The sequence below is a fragment of the Canis aureus genome, chromosome 12 (genome assembly GCF_053574225.1).
Source record: "Canis aureus isolate CA01 chromosome 12, VMU_Caureus_v.1.0, whole genome shotgun sequence".
NCBI classification, from domain to species: Eukaryota; Metazoa; Chordata; class Mammalia; order Carnivora; family Canidae; genus Canis; species Canis aureus.
The window spans coordinates 29,343,029-29,367,723 of NC_135622.1; the positions used below are offsets into that span (position 1 = coordinate 29,343,029).

The 24,695-nt window shown below is 38.2% G+C and overlaps 1 protein-coding gene across 4 annotated transcripts in view; it reads right to left on the reverse strand.

Moving 5' to 3' along the window:
- The window catches only part of ACOXL (acyl-CoA oxidase like), a 348,364-nt gene that overhangs the window by 99,879 nt on the left and 223,790 nt on the right, over positions 1–24,695 (reverse strand). For all 4 annotated transcript variants that reach the window (XM_077843324.1, XM_077843323.1, XM_077843322.1 and 1 more), the window contains 2 exons: positions 21,703–21,812; positions 12,934–13,045 (listed from right to left, as the gene is read on the reverse strand). In XM_077843324.1, the coding sequence (XP_077699450.1) occupies positions 12,934–13,045; positions 21,703–21,812 (222 nt within the window). The remainder of the gene's footprint in view (positions 1–12,933; positions 13,046–21,702; positions 21,813–24,695) is intronic.

Below are 24,695 nucleotides of genomic sequence, written 5' to 3' on the forward strand. Positions count from 1 at the left end.
AATTCTGAAACTACTTACTATGTATACTAAGGAAGATCAAATAAGTAAACATATACTAGACAATGAAAGCCAAGTTTCTCACTTTCTTAGAGAAAGAAGTCACAAATAGGAAAGACAGAAGGTTAGAATGCACCTTATAATTTTGGACTGGAATCAGAGCTACTAGTATAAACTCCTGGTTTCTAATCTACACACATACAGGTCTATGTGATGAGAATGTGTGAGTTAGTAAACATACATTTATTTTCTCACTTAGAACAGCTAGAAGTAGTGATACCCCAGCAATAATTAGCACACCCAGCAACCAGATATTGGTTTTTAAACACCATTTTCCAATAAAAGGAAGTAGGGATTCTTGGGAAAACGATGGTAGGTCTGACAGGGAACACACAAGATACAATACATTTTGTGGTACTAGAAAATAAGGAAATGCTTACCAAAAATAAATAAATAAATAAAATTTAAAAAAAGAAGAGAGACATATCAAAGGGACATAATGGGTAACCTGAAGGAGTTCTCAATGGCCAAAACTGTAACAATTTGAGCAAGAAAATAAATAATGATAGTATTGGATTGTAGCTCAAACACAGAATAAGTATCTGTGAGTCTACACTGATATAAATAATAATTAATTGAACAGTAGCAAGTGAAGAGACAGCTCTTGGTTCTAATTAACTATTGTAATTGAGATGAGGGAAATAGAAAATCCCCACGAGGCAAACACCATAGTATTCATTGTTTCCAGGAAGATTCATAAATGGATACTAAAAATAGTGTAATAAGAGTTTGAGAAAAATTGGATATTTGCAAAATCAAGTATCAGCCTAATCTTTGCTCTTGGTGACTGTGTTACCTTGAAGAAAGCACTAACCTTCTTTATCCTCAGGTTCCTATCTGTAAATGAGTGGGTTTGACTAGTTCACCCTGAGGGACCCTTCCAGCTCTCATACTCCAAAGGAAACTACTGCACCCCCTATGTAGTAATCAGGAATTCTATTTCCTTTCCCTTTCCTTTTTCTTCATTTCCCCTTCCTTCTTTCCTTTCTATTCCCTCTCTATAATAGGTTTCCCTAGGAAGAGAATTTAGGGTGCTCTCTATGAGGGAAAGGTGGAAAAAGTCAGAAGTGAGAGAAAAGAGAAAATATAACTGGGTTGCTACAGGGTGGAGAAGAAAGTGAGAGACAGGAAAACATTACAGGCCAGAAACACTACCTATGACCAGCAGCAACAAAAAGGAAAGTGCCAAGCTAAGGATTGGGAGCACTGTACACCTGGGAAGCAGGCACTGTCAGCCTCGGATCTTCCTGCCTGTCTACTCTGGGGTCCCTCCAGACCAGCATCTACCTCTTCCTCAGCCACCATGTATAGCTTACTGAGAAGTGCAGTCAGTTACCCTTTCTCCTTCTCTGGAGTCACAGAACTTTAAGCCTTATCTCTCACTGAGAAACGGGAACATGTTCCTTACTAATGGAATTTCAAGTACCAGTCAGCAAAGAGCGAGCCACACTTCTATAAAGGTGCCTTTGCATAGGCAGCATCCATACTCTAAAAGATACAAAGGCCCCTCCATCAGATTGCCCTGGTCGTCCGATCATCCCAACTCAACTTGACCACAGGAGTAAGACGATGCAACAATAGCAATGCAAAGTATGAACTCAGGAAATTTGGTTTCTAATCCTGTTTCCTATCTTTGATGATCTGTCTCTGGAACAAAGCTCTTGGCATTTCTGTGCCAGGAGATCTTTAGTAAAACATCTGCTATTCAGGCCACTGTATTGGTTTTTAAAAATGTAACAAACACTACCCAGCTGCTGTTACTCTGTTCCTTGTCTCCACCCTCAAACTCTCAGAGAAATACAAGCAAAGCAGCACCAGAGTTTTTCCTCTCTCTGGATTCGTCAACAATGGTATTTCCAAGACCCTCTCTGGATCTACCCACTACCTGGTGACCAAAGCCCTTGAAGACTCTGACTGATGGAAGATTATGACAGCCCTATCTCCAGCATGTGCCATGTGTGTGTCATCCAATAAGCTCTCATTTTTCATAGGCAAGAACTCAGAGAATATTTTAAACCCCAACCCGGTGACCTGAGCAAAGATGCTATCAGTCTAAAATTGTAACAAACAAAATTGCTGGCATCATTTGCTAGGAATACAGTCCTTACATAAGTATTCTGGCTTTATTATGTTTTAAAGATCTAAATTAAGAGCTTTAAAGATACACACACACACACACACACACACACACACACACAAATAGTCAGGTGGAACATTGACCACAACAATAAAAACTGTAGACAGCATTCTAGACAGAAAGCTCTAGAAAGTTACATCTCTGATAACCTTATTTCCAGCCTCCACCAGTTCTACTCCATCCAAATCTCAAATTCTGATAAGGAAAAATAACTTAGGGTAGTTGTTTCCAACTTAGTTTACTGCCTCTGGATTTTGAGGATGATTCATAATGTTCATTTGCAAACCACTTCCCTTTTCCTTTCAACTCAGCCTTGCAGTGTGGTGTAGGGCACCATGAATCAGATTTTTAAAATCACTCTTTTCCAGGTGATTCTTATATACCCTGAAGGGTGGGGAATACTAGTGTGGTGGAAGTAGGTTGTGGGTGCTAAGAGATAGAACATGAATCATCCCCCACTTAACTAGGACTATCATCCCATCTGGATTCTCATCCCTTTGCTTGCCCAATTTTTGTTATGCATATTTGGAAAGAAATAGTCATTTGTTAAACATATTGATTACTGAGAGGGTCTGTCTATATTTTCCTCCATAGATTTTTCTCCATACAATGACAGAAGTCCTTAATAGAATATTCTCAAAGTGACAAGCCAGTGTTTATTGGCTTGTGCTTCCTTCCCACAATGGGAAAATAATGTAGCAGTCTTAATGAGCAAGATATGCAGCATGATTTTGGAAAATTAGAGAAGTGGGGCTTCAAGGGAAACTTTAGGGCTGGGTTCCCTCCATAGCCACCAGCACACTGAAGGAATTTTCTAGCCCCATTTTCAGTTTAATTCTGGGTGCATAAAAGAGGGGAAAGCATTACCAGAGATGATAGTACAATTCTACTCTTTTGCGAGGACTTCCCAGCTCTGAACGTGAACTACTAGTTCCTTAAACTTGTGTTCCAGGGTAGGAGGCCAATGGGCTGTAAAATGTGAGGAGAAGGGTTGGTCAAGTAATTCTAAAATAAAATGTGCAGTTGAAGAAAATTAAAGAGCATTACTGAAAAATTAAGAAGACAAACAGATTTTGAAGCCCCTTTAAGATTCTGAACCAAAACACCTGGTTATTTTTACAAGATGTTGGTATTCTAGATGAAATCACCTACCTTTGGACATTGTCCAAAGACTACTGTCCAGGCTCCATGAGTTCGATGTTCAAATTGAACATATCATTTTATTTCAACTCACACCGAATTAATATAGGTAGACATAAGCCAACATACAGCTAGCTGAATAAACAGCCTACTCAAAAATACAAACTAAGATATAGAAGTCAATATTCCTTCCTCTAAACTTGTAGGTTTTGTTATAATTTAGCACTGATTTCATTTTGCCTTGGGCTAAAACTAGTGGACTTACCCCCAAGGCAGAAGCATATCTTAATAATCTTTTTGGTCTTCCCATGACTAAGACCTAGAACACTGTTTTGCTTAATGAATATTTAAATTGACCATTAAAATGGTTATGTTAATGACAGTAACTAAGATAATTAACATGAGTGCAAAGTTTATCAGTTTTCAAAAATTCTTCTGTTTTTTTAAAAATATATTCTATCTTATTCCATCCTTGCAACAAGTTTATATTATGCCACTCTTATTACCTCAAATATATAAATATAGAAGCAGAGGCTCAGAAGCAGTAAAATACATTTGTTTAATTCTAAAACCCTTGTAATATTTTTTTTTTTTTTTTTTTTTTTTTTTTTGCGAGTGCAAAATACTTTATTCACCAATTTGCAGTGTAACAATTTGCACTTAGGAAAATAACAGCTCCCGCCAGGCCCGGAAGGGAGCTTCTTGAACCAAAAGTCTGTGGAAGTCGGTGCAGACAACGGTGGGCAGGCCAAATGGGGGGCTGCCAAGGGCACTGGGAAGGTCTGGGGGCCCAGGACCCCCACTGCGCACCAAGGGATGCAAGGATGCTGCCCCTTCAACCCGGACTCTCTCAAAGTGACAGGAACAGATGTATTGAGCCTGCCCATAGGCGACACACGGGAAACCTTCAGTGGCCTTTCCTGGATGACCCAGGGACTCGGGGAAATGGGGAGGCTTGCGCGAATTCCACGTTTTTACCGTTTCTGTACTCAGATTTAAAACACCAAGCAAACTACGTTCCCCAGCAGAACCTACAGAAATTATTTCCTAATGATTCTTATAAATATTTAAATCTTTTTTGCAGTCTCTTCAGACCTAACAAGAATGTGAATAATTTCACCATACCACATGCCTATTTTTTTTTTTTTTAATGTTCGGAAAACACACTTGTATGAACAAAGGTTTTCTTTTCTCAAAATTAGAAAATCAATACTTGTGGACAATTTGTTCTTTTGCAGAGAACAATTCTAAGCAAAAAAAAAAAAAAAAAAGTTCTGAAAATTTAGTGAGTACCAGAAAGCATCAAATATTATGCCAAAACAGAATAAAAAGTAGGTATTTTACAGTGAGTCTATTTTTCTAATGTCAGTAAAATTAAAAAAAAAAAAAAGAAGGAGATGACAGACTCTCAAATCCTGAAGATAAAAATGTTAGCAAGTTGGAGAAGTAATGTGTTAGAAAAATGAGTGTGGAGAAATGTGGGTCTGCGGAAGTACAATCTGGTTCGACATTTGTAGAGAACAATGTGGCAGTATGTAAAGTCTAAAAACTGCATGCTGTTAAGAATGTTCCTTGTGGTACTGTCTATAATAACTGAAAAACAAGAAGCGTTGGAATATTGCACAATCATACTCTTATCAACACTGAAAGAATGCCATCTTCTATTATTAAATGGAGATACTGATTAAAGAGATTATAATCTTTTTATATTTTGTTCCAAAAAATGTGTCTATCAATGCAAAAACTATTAAACACTTTTTGCTTTCAGATGCTATATTAGTTATCTATTGCTGTGCAACAAATTATCTCCAAAGTTAGCATCTTAAAGCAAATAACTTTTGTTATCTGACATGGTTTCTGAGGGTTTAAGAATCTGATCATGTCTTGATTGGGTGTTTCTGGCTCAGGCTCTCAAGTCAAGCTGTTGACTGCCCTAATCCCTGGCATCTCTGAAGGTTTGAAGAGGGCTGCAGGAGACATTGCTCATTTACATAGCTTTGGGCAAGACAGTTTAGTTCTTTGCCACATGGGATGCTCATGACATGGCTTCTCCCAGAGTGAGGGAGAGACAGAGAGAAACTAAGATGGAAGCCACAGTGTCTTTATAACGCAGTCTCAGAAAAGACTCACACCATTACTTCTGCTGCGTTCTATTGGTTACACAAACCAGCCCTGGTACAATGTATGAGGATGTGACTAGCAGGATGCAGGGATCCTTGAAGGCCATCTTGGATTCTATCACAGCCTCATCCCTTTCCATGGTCCACTGAAATCTCATCCCATTATAGCAGTGATTCAAATTCCAGAATCCCATCATCTCATTCTAGTCTGGGTGCAGATCAGGTTCCCCAGATGTCATTCCTTATGTGCAGTTCCTTTTGGATAGACAAGTTATCTATCCCCTTCATGGCCAATGTATAATCATGGGATAGGATTGGATAACCACTATACATATTCTTGCTCAAAAGGGAAGAAAATGGGAGGAATAAAGGGATCAGTGATCCAAGAAATTCTGAAATCCAACTAAGCAAGTGTCAAATTTTTTTTTATTAAGGTTCAGTCCTACTTATGTCCAGGAGTTTTTATTCTCCATGGCCCTTGGCTTCACCCTCTGGGCTCGTGGTTCTGCCCTCTGAGGCATCTTTCCATTATCATGAAATGTCCACATGTTTGTGACTGAGTAGTTTTCTTAGCCTGCTCCCAGCTTGTAGAAGCTTGATGGTTCAAGGCATTTTGTGCTATCCCTGTACTTTTCAGCAGAAACTAAAAAAATGTGACTGATATAATTCTCTTAGAAACTTTATACATCTTCTGTGGATCTTTTTGGGGGTCATCCCATTAGACAAAAAAAAAAAAAAAAAAAAAAATCCACATCCACAAATCTCTTTGAGATAGGCCTTTGGAGTATGAAGAAGGCTAGGGTACAATGCCCTTAAGCATCCTAGAGGCCCTATGGTGTGATTGAAAAGATCTGTGAGGCATACTCTTAATCTCTTCAGAGGGCCTTTTGCCCCATTGAAGACCCATCTTTGATCTTTCTCAGCTCTTAAAGGATTTTACTCATATCTTTAGGCCATGCATTCCTGAGAGTACTCTGGTATCTTTGCTCTGAAGCCATTTTCTATGGTTCTTTTGGGGGTAGGATTATGTCTTCCAGAAAGATAGATTGAAACACCAATTCCCAGTATCTGTGAATGCTACCTTATTTGGAAACAGGGTCTTTGCGTGTATAATCAAGTTAAGATGAAGTCATATTGGAGTAGGGTGAGCCTTAGGCCAGAAGGACTGGTTTCCCACATAGGAAGAAAAGACAACAGACACACAGACAAGACAGACACACAGACTGAAGAATGCCATGTGGTGACAGAAGCAGAGATTGGAGTGATGGGGAGACAAGCCAAGGAACACCAGTTGCCAAGAGCTACCACCGTGTACTTTGTTACAGCAGCCACAAGAAATGAAAATATTTACCACATAGAGAGCTTGGGAATGTTCAAAACCACAGCAAGTCTCCGTTCTTTTGTGTTCAACACTGTTTCCTTCAGCTTCTGTCTTTGACATTTTACTGTAGGCAGCCATAAGCAAGCAGGCACTGTCAACAATTTCAGTTGATGAGGTACATTTTTTACCTTCTCTGTAACTGCAGGCAACAGTGTTGCTGAAGTTCTGCCCCCACCTAGCCAGAATCTCCCTTCCCCTAGCTTCTAATAATACACCCTTTCCTGCAAGTCCTCACTCACAGCATTATCAAAGCCCAAAGGCTTCAACGAACAATTTCTCCAAGGTATTTTTTTTAAAGATTTTATTTATTTATTCATGAGAGGCACTCAGAGAGAGGCAGAGATACAGGCAGAGGGAGAAGCAGGCTCCCTGCAGGGAGCCCAATGCGGGACTCGGTCCTAGGACCCCGGGATCACGACCTGAGCCAAAGGTAGATGCTCAACCACTGAGCCACCCAGGCTTTAGGCTTCTACCAAAAGCCTTCTCAAAGCTCACTGCCTGACTCTGAGGCCACTCCCACATTTTGAGTTTTTGTTACATTATCATCTGGCTTGAGGTGCCCACCTCTGTGTTAGGTATCTATTGCTGCGTAACACATTGCCCCTAGATTTGACAGGTTAAAACAAACACTCATTCACACAGTTTCTGATAGTCAGGAATGCAGAAGTTGCTTAGCAGGACAGTTGTGGCTCAGCGTAGCAAGTCAACAAGCTACCAACTGCCCAGGTCTTGCCATCTCTGAAGCTCTGAGCCCAGCTTGAAGGGTACGCACACTTCCAGGCTCATTCCTGTGGTAGTTTGTGGGAGGCTTCAGTTCCTTGCCTCAGGGCCCTCTCTAGAGGGCATGCTCATGACAAGGTTTCCCACAGAGTGGGTAATCCAAGAGAGAGAGAAAGAGTGAGCAAGAGAGTGGCCGACGTGGAAGTCATCATGTTTTTTAAATCATCTAATCTCAGAGGGAACATGTTATCGCTTCTGCTGTATTTCACACAGACCAATTCTGGTACAATATGGGAAAGGACTACACAGGGTTTGAATAGCACGAGGTGAAAATTCCTGAGGGCTATGTTGGAAGCTGGCTATCATGGAAATTTGTTATTTGGCACATGAAAGTTCACAGTTACGGTATCATCAGTTTGGCTGTGTATTTTTTCATGCTTCTGAATTTTTTTAAAGATCAACATCACTAACTATTATGAGATGAATCGTGTTTTCCCCAAGATTCATACTTGAAATCTCAATCTCCCAAACCTCAGATTGTAATCATATTTGGAGATTAAATCTTTAAAGAGGTGACTGGTATCCTTAGAAGAGGAAGAGACATCAGGCAGGCCATGCACAGAGGGAGAACCATGTGAAAAGTCATCAAGAGGGCAGCCATTTGTAAGCCATGGAGAAGACCTCAGAGGAAACCCCTGCTGACACCTTGGTCTTAGACTTCTCATCCCCAGAACTATGAGAAAATAAATTCCTATTGTTTAGCCAAGCAATCTGTGGTATTTTAGTACGGCAGCCCAAGCAGACTAATACACCAATCTTCTGAAAGATACCTGAAAATATCTTGCTATTGCCCAATCTGTATTTTTTAAAAATCATTTTTGTTCTGATGTAGATAACTACACATTAATATATATAATAAGTTTTTTTCTATATAAAGTGCAAATGATGAGATTTGTTTCTAAACTGAGAATCTATGTTTGCATTAGGAGAACTGACACTTTCATTTTAAATCTAATGCTCTACATTTTAGAGGGGGAAGCTCGGGGGATTTATGTCTCTCACAATGGAACTGTATCAGAAGATGCTCTCCATGGCCTATTGTGGATTGAATTTTTTTTAATAGATTTATTTTTTATTGGTGTTCAATTTACCAACATACAGAATAACACCCAGTGCTCATCCCGTCAAGTGCCTTGAATTTAGGGATCATATTGTAACAGAAAAGTTGTTTTCAAGGGATTATCAGATTAGCGCAGTTGAAAAGCAAATTGTTAATCTTCTGGGGCCAGGGAGAGGGGACTTGTACTTAGCCAAATTAGCCAAGAGTCCAAGGAGATGTCACAACGAATAGGAAGCAGATTTTGAGAAGCAATCCTGGGGAAATTCTCAAACCAAAGAGCCTTCTCAAAACAGATCTCCAGGTATACCTGGGTGGCTCAGTGGTTGAGCATCTGCCTTTGGCTCAGGTTGTGATCCTGGGGTTCTGGGATCGAGTCCTGCATCACCCTCCCAACAGGGAGCCTGCTTCTCCCTCTGCCTATGTCTCTGCTTCTCTCTGAGTGTCTCTCATAAATAAATATATAAAATCTTTAAAAAACAAAACCAAAAAAACTCAGCCCTCCACCCTCATATGATGTAGGCATATATAAAGAAGCAGCACTGGAGAATCTTTGAGGCTACTAAGAACATACTCCCTGGTTTGTTCCTTGCTCTATCTCTGATTATACACACTTCTGGTAACTTACTTACCTTTGCTGTGTCTTCCCTAGTGATTTGGGTAACAGGCATCCTGAGTTTGGTGCTCATGTTAACTTTCAATGTAATGAAATGTATTTTAACCTAAGTTTCTTTAAGGATCAAGGTTAGAACAAAACAATGTCTTTTGCCTACCCTGCAATTAAAGTAAGAAATTGAAAATGTTTTTACTCTAGCTTCTATCTTTCCTTAAAATGTATTATAAACCCAATCTATTATAGAAACAATGAATCAAGTTTTTGGTGATTTTTTAAAGATTTTATTTATTTATTTGAGAGAGAGAGAGAGAGAGAGCACATAAGCAGGGATAGTGGCAGAGAGGGAGGGATTAGCAGACTTCTTACTGAGCAGGGATTCCCCACTTTGGACTCCATCCCAGGATCCCAGGATCATGACCTCAGCCAAAGGCAGGTGCTTAACCAACTGAGTCACTCAGGTACTCCAGAATCAAGTTTTTTAAAATTCATGTTCCCCACCCCCCCCAAAATATTTTTAGATTCTGAACTTTTTAACCATTTAAAATTTTTATTAAAAGATTTATTTATTTGACAAAGAGAGAGAGCATGAGTAGGGGGAAGGGCAGAGGGAGAGGGAGAGAGAATCTCAAGTAGACTTCCTGCTGAGTGTGGAGCTCTATGATGGGCTGGATCTCACAACCGAGATCATGACCTGAGTTGAAATCAAGAGTTGGATGCTTAACTGACTGAGCCACCCAGGTGTCCATTTGAATTTTGAATCCACTGAATTTTGTAACCATTTTTTAAAAATACACACCTACTGGTTGGATTTAGGGGGACCATAAATCCTTTTATATCTTGACTTCCTTATGTTTGAATTATTAATTTTGATTTCTTAATGTCTTATATATTTTTTTAAGATTTTATTTATTTATTTGAGAGACAGAGTGAGCAAGAAGGAGAAAAATCACACAGGCAGGGGCAGAGAGAGAGAGAGAGAGGGAGAAGCAGAGTCCCTGCTGAGCAGGGAGCCCAATGAGGGGCTTGATTCCAGGACTCTGAGATCATAACCTGAGCCAAAGGCAGACTCTTAACCAACTGTGCCATCCAAACGCTCCAAGTGTCTTATATTTTTGAATTCTGAATAATGTTTAAGAAAGGCCAAATGAGTAAAATTGCTTCTGAGTTTTTGTATCTGTACCCAGAATTAAATTTGGCTTGGAATAGTATGTTTTGATCATGAAGTTCCCTCTGTAGAGAAGGAAGGAGACATCACTCCATTCGGAATTGGTGAATAAAAGCAGGAGCTAATTTTTTCCCCTTTATTGGTAAACTATTATTTTCTGTCTGGGGGCTTATATTATAATCTCTTTATGCTAGATTTGCAGACTATGTCCAAGTATGGATATTTTTTCTATCAATAGTTTGATTTTTTTATGCTAAGGAAAATATTTTTCTATTATGTCTGTGATTATTATTTCTGCTCCTCTTTTTCCAGCATTTCCAGGAATTTGTTAAACACAGGTTGGATTTTTACTTATATTCACTCTTTGTCTCTCATCATCTCTTGCCATTGCATCTTTATCCTTTTCTTCCACAGTTTTGGAAAGCTAGTTCATAGACTACATTTTATCCATTGTTAATTCTGCTCACTAGTGCGTCTCTAGCATTTTTGCCTGTGATTACATCCTTTGCTTATTTCACCTGTTTCCATGTTTGACAAGGGCAGATAATTCAGGGTGACTAAAGCCACTCCGATGTGACCCTGGTGTCTGACAGGGTCACCTCATACTTATACCTGGAGGATGGACTGATTGGTACAACCCTGACCCAGCTTCCAGGTACTCAATCAGCCTGGCTATGTAGCACCAGGGTGGATCTTTGTGTGTATGTGTATGTGTGTGTGTGTGTGTGTGTGTGTGTGTGTGTGTGTATTTTTATTGGAGTTCAATTTGCCAACATATAGCATAAGATCCAGTGCTCATCCCGTCAAGTGCCCCCCTCAGTGCCCGTCACCCAGTCACCTCATCACCCTGCCCACCTTCCCTTCCACTACTCCTTGCTCATTTCCCAGTTAGGAGTCTCTCATGTTCTGTTACCCTCTCTGATATTCCCCACTCATTTTCTCTCCTTTCCCCTTTAATCCCTTTCACTATTTTTTAAATTCCCCGAATGAACGAGATCATATAATGTCTGTTCTTCTCCAATTGACTTACTTCACTCAGCATAATACCCTCCAGTTCCATCCACATTGAAGCAAATGGTGGGTATTCGTCATTTCTAATGGCTGAGTAATATTCCATTGTATACATAGACCACATCTTCTTTATCCATTCATCTTTCTTTTTTTAATTTAATTTAATTTAATTTATTTCTTATTTAAAAAAATTTTTTTTCCATTCATCTTTCGATGGACACTGAGGCTCCTTCTGCAGTTTGGCTCTTGTGGACATTGCTGCTATAAACATTGGGGTGCAGGAGACTTGGTGTTTCACTGCATCTGTATCTTTGGGGTAAATCCCCAGCAGTGCAATTACTGGGTCGTAGGGTAGCTCTATTTTTAACTCTTTGAGGAACCTCCACACAGTTCTCCAGAGTGGCTGTACCAGTTCACATTCCCACCAACAGTGCAAGAGGGTTCTCCTTTCTCCACATCCTCTCCAATATTTGTTGTTTCCTGTCTTGTTAATTTTCACCATTCTCACTGGTGTGAGGTGGTATCTTATCATGGTTTTGATTTGTATTTCACCAGGGTGGATCTTGACCACATTCTGCTCCCAGGGTTCTTCTGCCTCCAGAGAATTTCCTAAGAGAATACCCATCCTCATGTGCTATTCATCTTATTCCCTTCTACTCTCTCTGTGGTTATACTAGGAGGTGTGATCTTAGAATCATTATGAAAGAGAGGAGTTAAAGGAGGGGAGTTGCATGGGGCCCAATTCTGACCTCCTTGGAGCCTAATTCTCATGCAAAAGGGGAGCAGTGGTCTGTTTTCAGATTATAAGAGCCCTGAATCTGTGAGCTTAGGCAGAGAATGGGATAAGTAAAACTTTCTCTCAGAGTCTTTTTGTTTACTGTGCTGGGATTAGAAGATGCAACATATTGCAGAGGTGGGGGGTGTTTGCCCAAACCAATCCCATTGGCACTTGGTGAACTTCCCTCTATATTTCTATCAATGCTAATATAAAGTTTTATATTTTACAGGGTGTAATGGGTGTTTTAATAGAAAAGAAAGTGCAAAAAAAATCTACTAAAAAAGAAAAAAGAAAAGAGAGTGCATCTCAGGCTAATTCGATGGTTATTTTTTATATATGCCTGATGTACCTTTTCCCCCCAGAGAACAATGTATTCATTGTATATAGAGACAATGATTTTCCAATTCCAATAAGTGCTAAAAAGTTCTCTACTTATCAACTCCCATGGCAGCCCAATGATGGCTTGTGGGCAGAACTCTAAAAGACAACACAAAAGGGTTAACCAGTAGCATTAGGGCCTCCAGAGCAGGCAGGGCTGTCATGTCATACAAATGCCCTGTAGGAACTCTAGCCCTTTCCAGAAGCTTTAATTACCCTGACTCATCCTCTACTACATTTAGCAGATAATCCACCAGCAAGAATATACCTTAAACACGTGTCAAAAAGAAAAAAAAATGCAATATATCTTTACCTTATGATAAATTCTGGCCACCAAACTCCGCTGAAGAACCCTCTCACGAAAATTCACTGCTTTCAACAGAAAGGCGAGATTATCGACTATGTCCACATTAAATGCCAGGAAGCTGAAGGAAAAACACAGTGACCATTATTATTATTTTGTCCTCACCAAAGAATTCCATGGGAAAAAAACAGACAGGGTCTGTTCTGTCAAAAAAGAATTTTCTTCCAATAGAAAAGCAGTGTAAATACAATTCAGCCCCTCATATCTCTCACTTGTTGTATTCATGCTTCTTGCAGGATTTTTCTGATGAATGCTTGGTTTGAGTTGATCCAATGTGATTGTCCTTGTGGTATAAAGAAAATTTAGTTTCCTGCTTTTTTTCACTTACTATTGTATTATAGGTAGTTATTCAAGATTTTACATACTCTTTCTTCATTAAGAGCTATATAATTTCCATCCATTGGGTTTATAATAATTTTCTCAACCATTGTTAGGCATTTGTTATAATAATGATTACAAATGAGTATTAGCAACCAAATACATCAGTCACAAAGTATTTGTCAATGAATAATATTTCTTAAATACATAATGTATCAGGATCTGTGCTAATTACTGCTGTGCATTATTCAATAATCTCAGTAATTCTAGGATGCAGATACCATAATAATTTAATGTATAGTTTGGGATACTGGGGCTCAGCAAGTTTCAGCAACCTGCTTAAGGTCACATGGGCAGAACATGCTCAGATAGGGTTTTGTCTTAGGGACCCCTGTATTTAAGGGAAGAGGAGCCCCAGAGCGCAGTGAGAGGGCTGTGGGCAAGTGCAGGGTAGAGTCTTCTACAGAGATAATGACTTTCTTCAGGGGTAGTAATCTCCATATTCCTGTCTGGCAATGAGGAAATTGAGGCACAGAGGAGTTAAGAGACTTAGACGCAAAGAGACTCAAAACACCCAAGTCTCCCTAAAAACCCCATTGGCTTTTCAATCTGTGGCTCTGCCTTTTGTGCTAATTTTGAATCCCTTCCTCCGCCCCCCATGAAACTTCTGTTTAGACAGACAGCAAAGGGGTTAATTCACACTTAGGGTTTCCCTACTTTTCTGCCATCTTGCCCCTCCCTCCCACTTAGGGTTTCCCATACCTTAACCACCCTTTGCCTTCCCCTCACCCCATATCCTTGGGAAGTAAGTTATCATAAGACTCAAATAACTGTGATTCTCATTAATTAAAATTAAACCCACAAGTAGTAGTTGCTATTGCTCAGTCAGATGCCACAAAGCAATTGATGCAGTGGTTTTGAGAATGCCAAGCACCGAATTAAAAATTGCCCTTCAAGAGGACAGGAAAGATGGGAAGTCATTTATATGTCAAGCACCAGGAAATTTAAATTATATCAGTATTTACTCTGAATCTGGTCTTTAGAAGGTTGAGCTTCTCTCCTAGTCTATTTAACAAAAAGTGTAAAGAACTGTCATATTGTATTGAAAAGTATGTTTCAGTCATTCCGGAGACTGTTACTAGGAAGCCTGGAGATTGTGAGTTTTGTTATTAGATATTATCTTTTTTGGAATGTTAACTATAGAATACTGTGCACCTGAGGTTGGCAATTTCATGGGCTACACAAAGTGGATCTCATCCAGCCACTGTATCATGAATCACATGCCAAGCATGACCATATCATGTAGTTTTAGGAACTCACCCAGCATCGAAGACTGGGCAAACTCTCTTAAAAGTAGGAATATTGCTAATGGCAACCTCCTTGTATTTTACAAGATCAAAATGGACTCTAAATTCAAATGCATGTCATTAGTCATCAAGGAAATGTGAATGAAAACCACAGTGAGGTAGCATCATATATCCACTAGAATAACTAAAAGTAAATATACTGACATCATCAAATGTTGACAAGGATACAGAGCAACCAGAATTCTTATACTTGTTGATGATGTGTAGAATGGCAAAACCACTTTGGAAAAAGTTCTCATAGTTTCTCATTAAACTAAACAAATACATACCCTATGACCCAATAATTCCACCCTTACTATTCACCTTAGAGAAATAAAAACATATATTCATAAAAACTTATATATGAATATTCACAGTAGAACTACTCAGAAGAGTGAAAAATTTAAAACATCTCAGGTATCTCTCCATCAACAAAATGGAAAGCAAATCCTAGTATATCCATAAAATAGAATACTACTCAGTAATAAAAAGGAAGACGCTAATATACATAGTAACGTGAATGAATCTCAGAAAGCATTATGGCTTGTTAACAAGCCAACTACAAAAGAGCACATACTGTATGGTTCCACTTATATGAAATTCTAACACAGGAAAAACTAATCTGTGGTAAAATAGTATCAGATTAGTGACTGCATCTGGGTGGTCACAGGAACTGACTGAAAAGGGACATAAGAGAGCTTTCTGGAATGATACTGATGACCTATAATTTAACAAGAGTTTTGATTATATAGGTGTATACATTTGTCAAAATTCAGTGAATGCACACTTAAGAGTTGTCTATTTCATTGTATGTAAATTCTACAAAAGAAGAAAAAAACTATAGCCAAATTTTGAACTCTAGTTAATGATGTTCATGCTGAAATACTTAGAGAAGTATGCTGATGTCTGCTGTTTATTTTGAAATGCATCAGAGAATAAATATGAATTGATAGGTGGGTTGAGGATTTGATACATGGATATATATGGGATGTAACAAGCACAGTAGCATGTTGATAGTAGAATCTAGATGGTGGATGAATAAATGTTCACTAAGATTTTTAAAAATTTTGCTTGATATGTGAAAGTGTTCATAATATAATATGGCAAAACATTCCAGTATAATGCAGAATCTTTCCTCAACTTCCACAATCTCCTAAAGATCCATGGGGTGATGAGAGCATCTAGAGTTCCAGTGGCAGCCCTGTGGAGAAGGTGAAGTGCCCTGTACACTGGGACCATGTTGGATGAAAAGGCTTTCCCTAATATACATAAAAATCAGAGCAAGGTTTTGAGACTTAAGTAGATAAACACAGACAGACTGAATCAGTAAAACCTGGATGTGTGGGAGAGAGATGTGTCCTGTTTTGGAGGTTAATAACCGAGACAAAAATAAATGGACTGGAACTTTCCAAATATTTACAATTGGAATGCTGCCTTTGGCACATCTAAAGTCTATCCCGGAAAATTTGCTAGGAATATAGATTTGCATATGGGTGAGGGTCTGTTTTGCTTTCAAAATGATGGAAACAAGCCCTGCTCTGCTATCTGGAAAAGAAATGAAAGGGCAGATGATTTGCTGCCAGTTTGGGAACAAGTTTCCTGAATGGATAGAACTGATACTGATGGGAATTGTACTGTTCTTTCAACTCCTTATATGTTGGAAAAATTTCAAACTAATAAATTGGGGGGAAAGCTAACAGGACTACGTAATGCCTATTTAGGGCTAGAAATATTAAAAGGATGCACTGATTTTGTCCAGTGTGCAAGGACAAATTGAGACACTATAACTAATAGAAACAAGTGAAACAGTCCTAGAGTATGGGAGCTGATGTTTTCATGCTTCAAGATACACTACAGTTTGGGGCACCAGGGTGGCTCAGTCGATTAAGCATCTGACTCTTGATTTCAGCTCAGGTTGTGATCTCAAGGTTGTAAGATTGAGCCCCATGACGGGCTCAGCACTGGGCATGGAGCCTGCTTAAGACTCTTTCTCTCCCTCTCCCTCTGCCCCTCACTGCCTCTTAAAAAAAAAAAAAAAAAAAAAAAAGAGAGAGACTACAATTTGAATAAACAGGAACCTGGGCAGGAAAAAAGAAAAGAAAAGAAAAGAAAAAAGGACAGACTACAAATTTCCTAATTTTACTTCATGCCAACAGATATGAAAAGTCCCACACACTATTATTTATTTAGTGTTTCCTATGTTTTTAATCAAGATTGTAAGATGACATATTCTAATAAATACTGCCCTTGGAAATCGGTTCAACACATTTTGGTTACAATTTAAAAATTACACAAAATTTAAAAAGCCACAATAAACTCCTTAAAAATAGAATAAAGGAAACAACATATTTATGAGCATAAATCAATGAAGTAGAAAACAAAGGTACCATGGAGAGGATCAACAAAGAGGAAAGCTGATTATTTGAAAAAGCAAACAAAAAACCAGACAAACATCTGGTAATATTAAGCAATAATAAAGAAGAGAGAAAGCACGAAAAATAAATTTAGGAATGACAAGTGGGACCTAACTACAGATCTAGCAGAAGTTTAAAAGATAATCAGAGAACAGTATGAAAAACGTTATGCCAATAAATTCAAATCCAAATGGGTAAATTCCTAGAAAATATTATTTATGAAAACCAACACAAGAAGAGAAAACCTAAATGGTCTTAAGACAGTTAACCTACAGTTGACCCCGGAACAGCATGGCCCTGACTCCTGTGCAATCAAAAATCTGTATATAACTTAGGACTTCCCCAAAACTTAACTACAAATAGCCTACTGTTGACTGGAAGCTTTACCAACAACGAAAACAGTCAACACATATTTTGTATGTTTACACACTATATACTGTATTCTTACAGTAGGGTAAGCTAAAGAACATGTTATTTTTTTATTTTTTTAAGAACATGTTATTAAGAAAATCATAAGGGAAAGAAAATACATTTATAGTATTGTACTCTATTTATCAAAGAAAGTACACATGTAAGTGGCCCTGTCCTGTTCAAACCCATGCTGTTCAAGGGTCAACTGTAAATGAATCAGTAGTTTAAATATTTCCCCAGGCCCAGATAGTTTTTAGATAACTCATCAAATTCTCCCACAAAATAAGAAGCTACTCCCAAAATAGCTTTATGAAACCAGTAAAACTTGATATAAATTCAAATCAGGGAACTACAAGAAAGGAAAACAGTAAGCTAATAAGTAAACAAAAACCCTAAAAACAACACTAGCAAGTCAAACTCAGGGAAATAGAAAAATGACAATGCAGCATAACAAAATTGAACATTTCTCAAGCGTGCAAGAGTATCTTAACAGTAAAAGATTTATGAGGTGGAGCACTTGGGTGGCTCAGTGGTTGAGCGTCTGCCTTTGGCTCAAGTTGCGATCCCAGGGTCCTGGGATCCAGTCCCGCATCAGGCTCCCTGTGGGAAGCCTAATGCTCCCTCTCTTATGTCTTGCCTCTCTCTGTGTGTCTCATGAATAAATAAATAAAATCTTAAAAAAATATATTTATGAGGGTTATTTATCACATTAAGAAACTAAAGAAAAAATATTTCAGTAGATGCAAAAAATCATTTGCAGAAAAATTCAACACCTCGTAATGACAAAAATATGTTTAAAATAACAGTAAGTGGAGCTTCTTTAGGAAGTAAGGTGATTCAGAAACTTCAGTAAAGGTCACTTTTTTTTTTTTTCAAACATCATTCTTAATAGTGAAATGTTAAGCTAATTCTTTTTAAAACCAGGAATAAGACAAAAGAACACCTTCTACATAAAAAAGAATAAAAGGAATAGCAAGTGGAAAGAAACAAAAAATCATCATTTGCAGATGGTATGATTGTCTATGGAAAAACACTCAAGGAATCTACAGACACAGAAGAAATTATTTTTTATAGTCAGGTTTATATGCAAAAGTCAACTGCATTTATAATAAATGAGCAATGACAAAAACATAATTTTTAAAAAGTATTTCTTTTACAACAACAAAATCATAAAGTACCTAGTAGTAAATCTATCAAAGGATATACTATGTATGGAGAAAATTATAAATTTCTAGAAAACACTTAGAAGATTAAAATCTTTGAGGCAAGGATCAGTTTTGTAAATATGTCAATTTCTCTGCAAATCTATAGATTTAATACACTTTCAAAGAAAATTACAGATTTTTAAAAATTGTGGTAAAATATACATAACATAAAATCCACCATTTTAAACATTTTAAAAAATTGTGCTTAAATTCAATTTGCCAGCATATACTATAACACCTAGTGCTCATCTCACCACTTGCCCTCCTTAATGCTCCATCATCCAGTTACCCCATCCCCCCACGTAGCTCCCCTTCTGTAACCCTTTGTTTCCCAGAGTTAGGAGTCTCTCATGGTTTGTCTTCCTCTCTAATTTTTCACCACTCAGATTCCCCCTTTCCTTTATGGTCTCTTTCACTATTTCTTATAGTCCACATATGAGTGAGACCATATAATGATTGTCTTTCTCCGACTGACTTATTTCACTCAGCATAATACCCTCCAGTTCCATTTTAACCATTTTTAAGAGTGCAGTTCAATGGCATTAAGTACATTCATACTGTTGTACAACCATCACCACCATCCATCTCCAGAACTTTTTCATTTTCCCAAGCTGAAATGCTGTCCCCACTAAATAATAACACCCTGTTCTCTCCTCCTTCTAGGCCCCCCATTTTCTACTTCCTGTCTCCATGAATCTGACTACCCTAGATACCTCATAAAACCACGGTCATGGAATATTTTCCTTGTGTGCATGCAGGCTTTGTTTGTTCTTCTTCTTCTTCTTCTTTTTTTTTTTTTTTGTTTTTGGAGAAAACAAACAAACAAACAAACAAACAAACAAACGAAACTTAACAAACTGATTCCAAAACTTATATGGAAGAATTGCAAAAGACCCAGAATACCCAACACAACTCTGAATTATATTTCAGACATAATAATATAATAATTATAAATCTAGTGTAATTGCAATAGTATATTGTTGGATTAGGATACACAAATAGTCTAGGAACAAAGTGACCCTGAAATAGACTCCCACATACATAGAAATATATATGAGTGCCAGAGCTGGCACTGCAGATCACTAGTAAAGGACAGTCATTTCAGTAAATGGTGCTGGGTCAACTGACAACCACTAAAAGAGGAAAAAATGAAATTAGATCCCTTTCTCACACTATAGACAAAAACTTCTAATGGATTCAAGAATTAAATGTGAAAGATGAAACTCTCAAGCTTTAAAAAATATATATTTCATGGTCTGAAAGTAGACAAGATGCAGCAAGTGTGGAGTATAAAAGATTGATATATTCCACTGAAAGTTAAGAACTTATGTTAAAAGACACCATAAAGACAATATAAGACAAGGCACAGACTTGTAGAAAAGAGGTGTAACATCTGCAACAACAAAGGATAAAAAAAAACCACCCTAAAAATCGGTAAGAATAAAAAAAGAAAAAAAAAGAAAAAAGTGGCACAACACATGGACAGGCATTTCACATGAGAGGAAATATAAGTGGCAAATTAACTTGTGAAAGCATGTTCAACTTTAACAGTAATAAGGAAAACGCAATTTAAAGCACAGCAAGAGACCTTTATGTATATATATATACATACATACACAGTATTGACAAAATTAAGACTGATAAAAACCACGTGTTGGTGAGGACACAGTTCCACAGGACACATGCTGCTGGGGAAGGTATACCTTTGTTTTATTTTAATAATAATAAATTTATTTTTTATTGGTGTTCAATTTGCCAACATACAGAATAACACCCAGTGCTCATCCCGTCAAGTGCCCCCCTCAGTGCCCGTCACCCAGTCACCCCCACCCCCCTCCCTCCTCCCCTTCCACCACCCCTAGTTCGTTTCCCAGATTTAGGAGTCTTTATGTTCTGTCTCCCTTTCTGATATTTCCTACCCATTTAAATTTGTACAATGATTTTGAAACATAATTTGTTACTATCTAGTGAAGTTGAACATACTCCATAACACAGCAGTCTCACTCCTAGGTAATATGTACCATTGAGGAGTGTTTTTCAAACAACATACCACAAATCACTAATGAGTCATGAAATCAGTTTAAAGCACTGAGATCAGTATTTTTAAAAAACAAAATTGAAGACTATCAGACACCATTTCAAATAGTAGGCTCAGCATTGTTTTGTGAGAGGTTTGCTCCAGTGGTGTCTGTTGGGTGTGTGTGTGTAGCGGGGGCTCTATGAATGTGTGGGCGTCAGTGGTTGGTGTAAAATTTATTTCTTATTCTGAGTCACAGCAACTAAATTTGAAGGTCCTGTAGAAACTCTTATACATATTCCCCAGAGAAAGCACAAGGTTTTTCAAAAGAGCTTTGTGCCAAGTATCAAAAACACAATTCAAATGTCCACTGATTTTGGAGATTAGAATGGATAAGTAAATTGGAGCATATACACATGATGAAATATTATAAACAAAGAGAACAGTTCTTTATCTACACATATCACAACTTTGATGAATCTTAGAAACAAAATAGAGTGAAAACAGGAAGCTACAGAATACCACATACATTACCCCTTATTTATCAAGCGTAAAGACGATACTAAAAAAAATCAATAAAAACAAGCTAAGACATGGATCTTGATGCCAAACTGCCTGGGATCAAATCCTAGCTCTTGTCACTCATTAGCATATGACCTCAGGTGAAATACTTAACTTCTATGCCTCAGTTTCCTCATTTGTGAAATGGAAATAATAATCTGCCTCATGGGGTCTTTAGGACTAAAATCTCTCAAGTGCTTGGAATAGTGAACACATAATAAAGAAAGAACAGGAGAAGAATGAGAACAGAATTAGCAATGTTCTGGTTCTTTGGTTAGGGAGTGGGTACATGAGCACTGATGCTACATATTCATGTATCTTTTGCATATTTGGAATATTTAAAATGTCAACAAGAGTGAGTTGTGCCACGAGAAGTTTCCATGCACTCAGGCTCAGTAATAAGACACTGCGGGCCAAGGATAGTGACAGCCGAAGCAGTTACATACCTGGTTCTCAGCTTGTCACTCCCAGACTCAGCCCAGTTTTGGAGGCAGCTGAAGAGTGGTTTCTCTTTATGCTGTTTGGTGTATTGAGCCAGCAGTTCCCGCACTACAACCTGTACAGACAGTTCATTTGTCAGTCATTTGTCAATATAAAAAAGTGCTAGAGTATCTTTAAATGCTATAGCCAGATAAGGTCTAGTTGCTTTTAGCAAACTCCTTGGAAGGAATCAAATATAAACCCCATCCTCTGGAGGCCTCTGTTTCCCATGGCAAATGTGTGGTGCTCACCCTACCACTATCAATCCCTCCCCTATTGCCAACTTGACCAACTAGCTACCTACTTACTGCTCTCTCTCTTGCCCAAGACATCAGCCTCTCATGTCAGTCCTGGGACCAAGTATTTCAGATGACACTTCAAATCAAACCTACTTGCCTTCCCTGAGCCAGACAGATGGATGGTCTGTTTTCTTTTTTGCCTCTAATATTCTCTGGTTGATTAGGCCTTTGGGAAACAGTATTAAAATGTATATATAAAACAAGCGCCATCAATCTTCTCCCTCAGCAGCTTTAAAGTTACAATTTGGCCCTAAAACACTGCGTGCTTTTCCAGTTTTGTTTAAAAAAGATGTCCATGTCTAGCCTGCTACAGATAGAGGCCCAGCTGACAGCAGCGACTGTTAGACATTTCTGTGAGACTACCTTGGGCCAGTCTGCCTACAAGCCTCTAGTTGATTGCCATGGTCGAGTGAGCCCAGCTAGGCAAGAAGAAGAATGACACCATGTGAGTCCAACCCAAATTGCTGACCCACACAACCATAATATAACAATTGTGTGTTGTTTTAAGTTACCCCATTTTGGAGTGGTTCATTACATAGTTAAATAGCTGATTCAATAAACACAAAACTAACCCTAGAATGTTTCCTTCTTTGTTTCAGATACATTTATATTTTTATAGAGATTATATAAAATGTTATATACTTTCAATCAACAGTATATCTTCAATGATATTTTTGGTTTACATTGCTGTCTCTGATTCTAGTTATCTGTTTAATGGGTACATAATATTTTTGTTTGGAACCATCATAGCTAATTAAACATTCCCATTCACGTAAACATTTAGTTCATTTTCAGTTTTATACTGTCATTAACTACTTTGATATCAATATTTTCAGGCAAAAGGAAGTTATTGTTCCCCCATTTTTTTTTTGGTTATTACCTGAAAATAAATCTGATGAACCCAACTGATGCAAAGTTCCTTATAAAGGGCCACCTCACATATAAGAGAGATGCTGGGAACTTGTCAAGGCATATTTACCTAAGGGAGCTTTATTAGCAGTGCAGAGTAGAGCTAGTCATGCAATTCATGGGACAGTCTCAACTAGCAGAGGACTACATGGCACCCAGTGTCCTTCTCAAAGTCATGTAGTCAAACCCATGCAGCCAACCGATAGCCCAGAGCCTAACTCAATTACCAAAGCTTTCAGGTTCTTCCCATCCCGGCCAATGGAAGGACTAAGCTCCCTGCCCCCAAAAGTTAGAGATGGCTGTAGGACTGGCTTTAAACCTGTGACATGCAAGCTGGTGTGATGTTCCCAGTTGTGACAGGTCCCTAACCTGGGGCTTCAGTCTCTGCTGGAGGCTGCCACAATAATCCTAGGTATAGATGCATGCATTGTCCTCTATATTGTTATGCTTATTATAAATTGCTTTTGTTTCTTTGCAGTAGTGTGTTGAATTCTTGAAATTATATCTCTAGATAAGTTACATTATTCATGACTTTGTTTCAGGATAGTAAAGGGGGTGTTACAAAATATTTTTTATAAAAAAGAGGGCATTATGTCCAGTATGTTTAAGAATCACAGTAGAGGGGTGTCTGGGTGGCTCAGTCAGTTAAGCATCTGACTCTTGATTTCTGCTCACATAGTGATTTCAGGGTTGTGGAACTGAGCCCTGCATTGGGCTCTGTGCTAAGCATGGAGTCTGCTTGTCCCTCTCCCTCTGCTCCTCTCCCTGATCCTCTCTCTCAAATAAATAAAATCTTTTTTAAAAAAGGATCACAGGGGATCCCTGGGTGGTGCAGCGGTTTAGCGCCTGCCTTTGGCCCAGGGCGCAATCCTGGAGACCCGGGATCGAATCCCACATCGGGCTCCTGGTGTATGGAGCCTGCTTCTCCCTCTGCCTGTGTCTCTGCCTCTCTCTCTCTTTCTGTGACTATCATAAAATTAAAAAAAAAAAAAAAGGATCACAGTACAGTACTATGGGTCAGAGGATGTGAACACTTTTATGGCTGCTGCTATAGAAAATAAGTATAAAAATCAAAACACTCCCAGCAAATAGTGGAAAATTAACTAACTTTAACTAGAATTAAAATTAAAATTATATAGCAATCGAGTTTCACTGACACATTAGGATTAAGATTTAAACGGTTTGGTTTTGCTAATCTATTACATTTATGATGGCTTTCACTCCATCTTTCTCTTGTTACAAGAGCAACATAATTCCAACCATTAAAAAATCCTTTCTCTGATTTCCACCTTTCCATATCTTTACCTTTGTCTATATTTCTTGATAGCATTTATTGCTGCCTGATGATATGGAGCAAAGCAACTTGTCTCTTGTCTTTCTACTGCCTGGGAGGTAAGTGCCAGGAGGTCACAGTTTGTTCATTCTTAGGCCGTCAGACAACAGACGACACAGAGTTGAGAGCAGAGGAATCTTTCTTGAATGAATGAATGAATGAATGAATACATACATAAATAAATCCCCTTCCTGTTTTCAATATATTATCCAATCTGTTCAATTCCTTAACAATTTCTTTTAGCTACTGTCACTACTCCTACCTTTCCGATTTAAGCAACTTAAATCCGAAAAAAATTCACTCTAGCTAGAATTAAAATTAGAATGATATAATAATCCAGTTCAGATGCAACACTTTAGGGAAAAGATAGACAAATTGGGCTCCAGCAGATTAGTCATTTTAGATCTTTGCTCCCTTT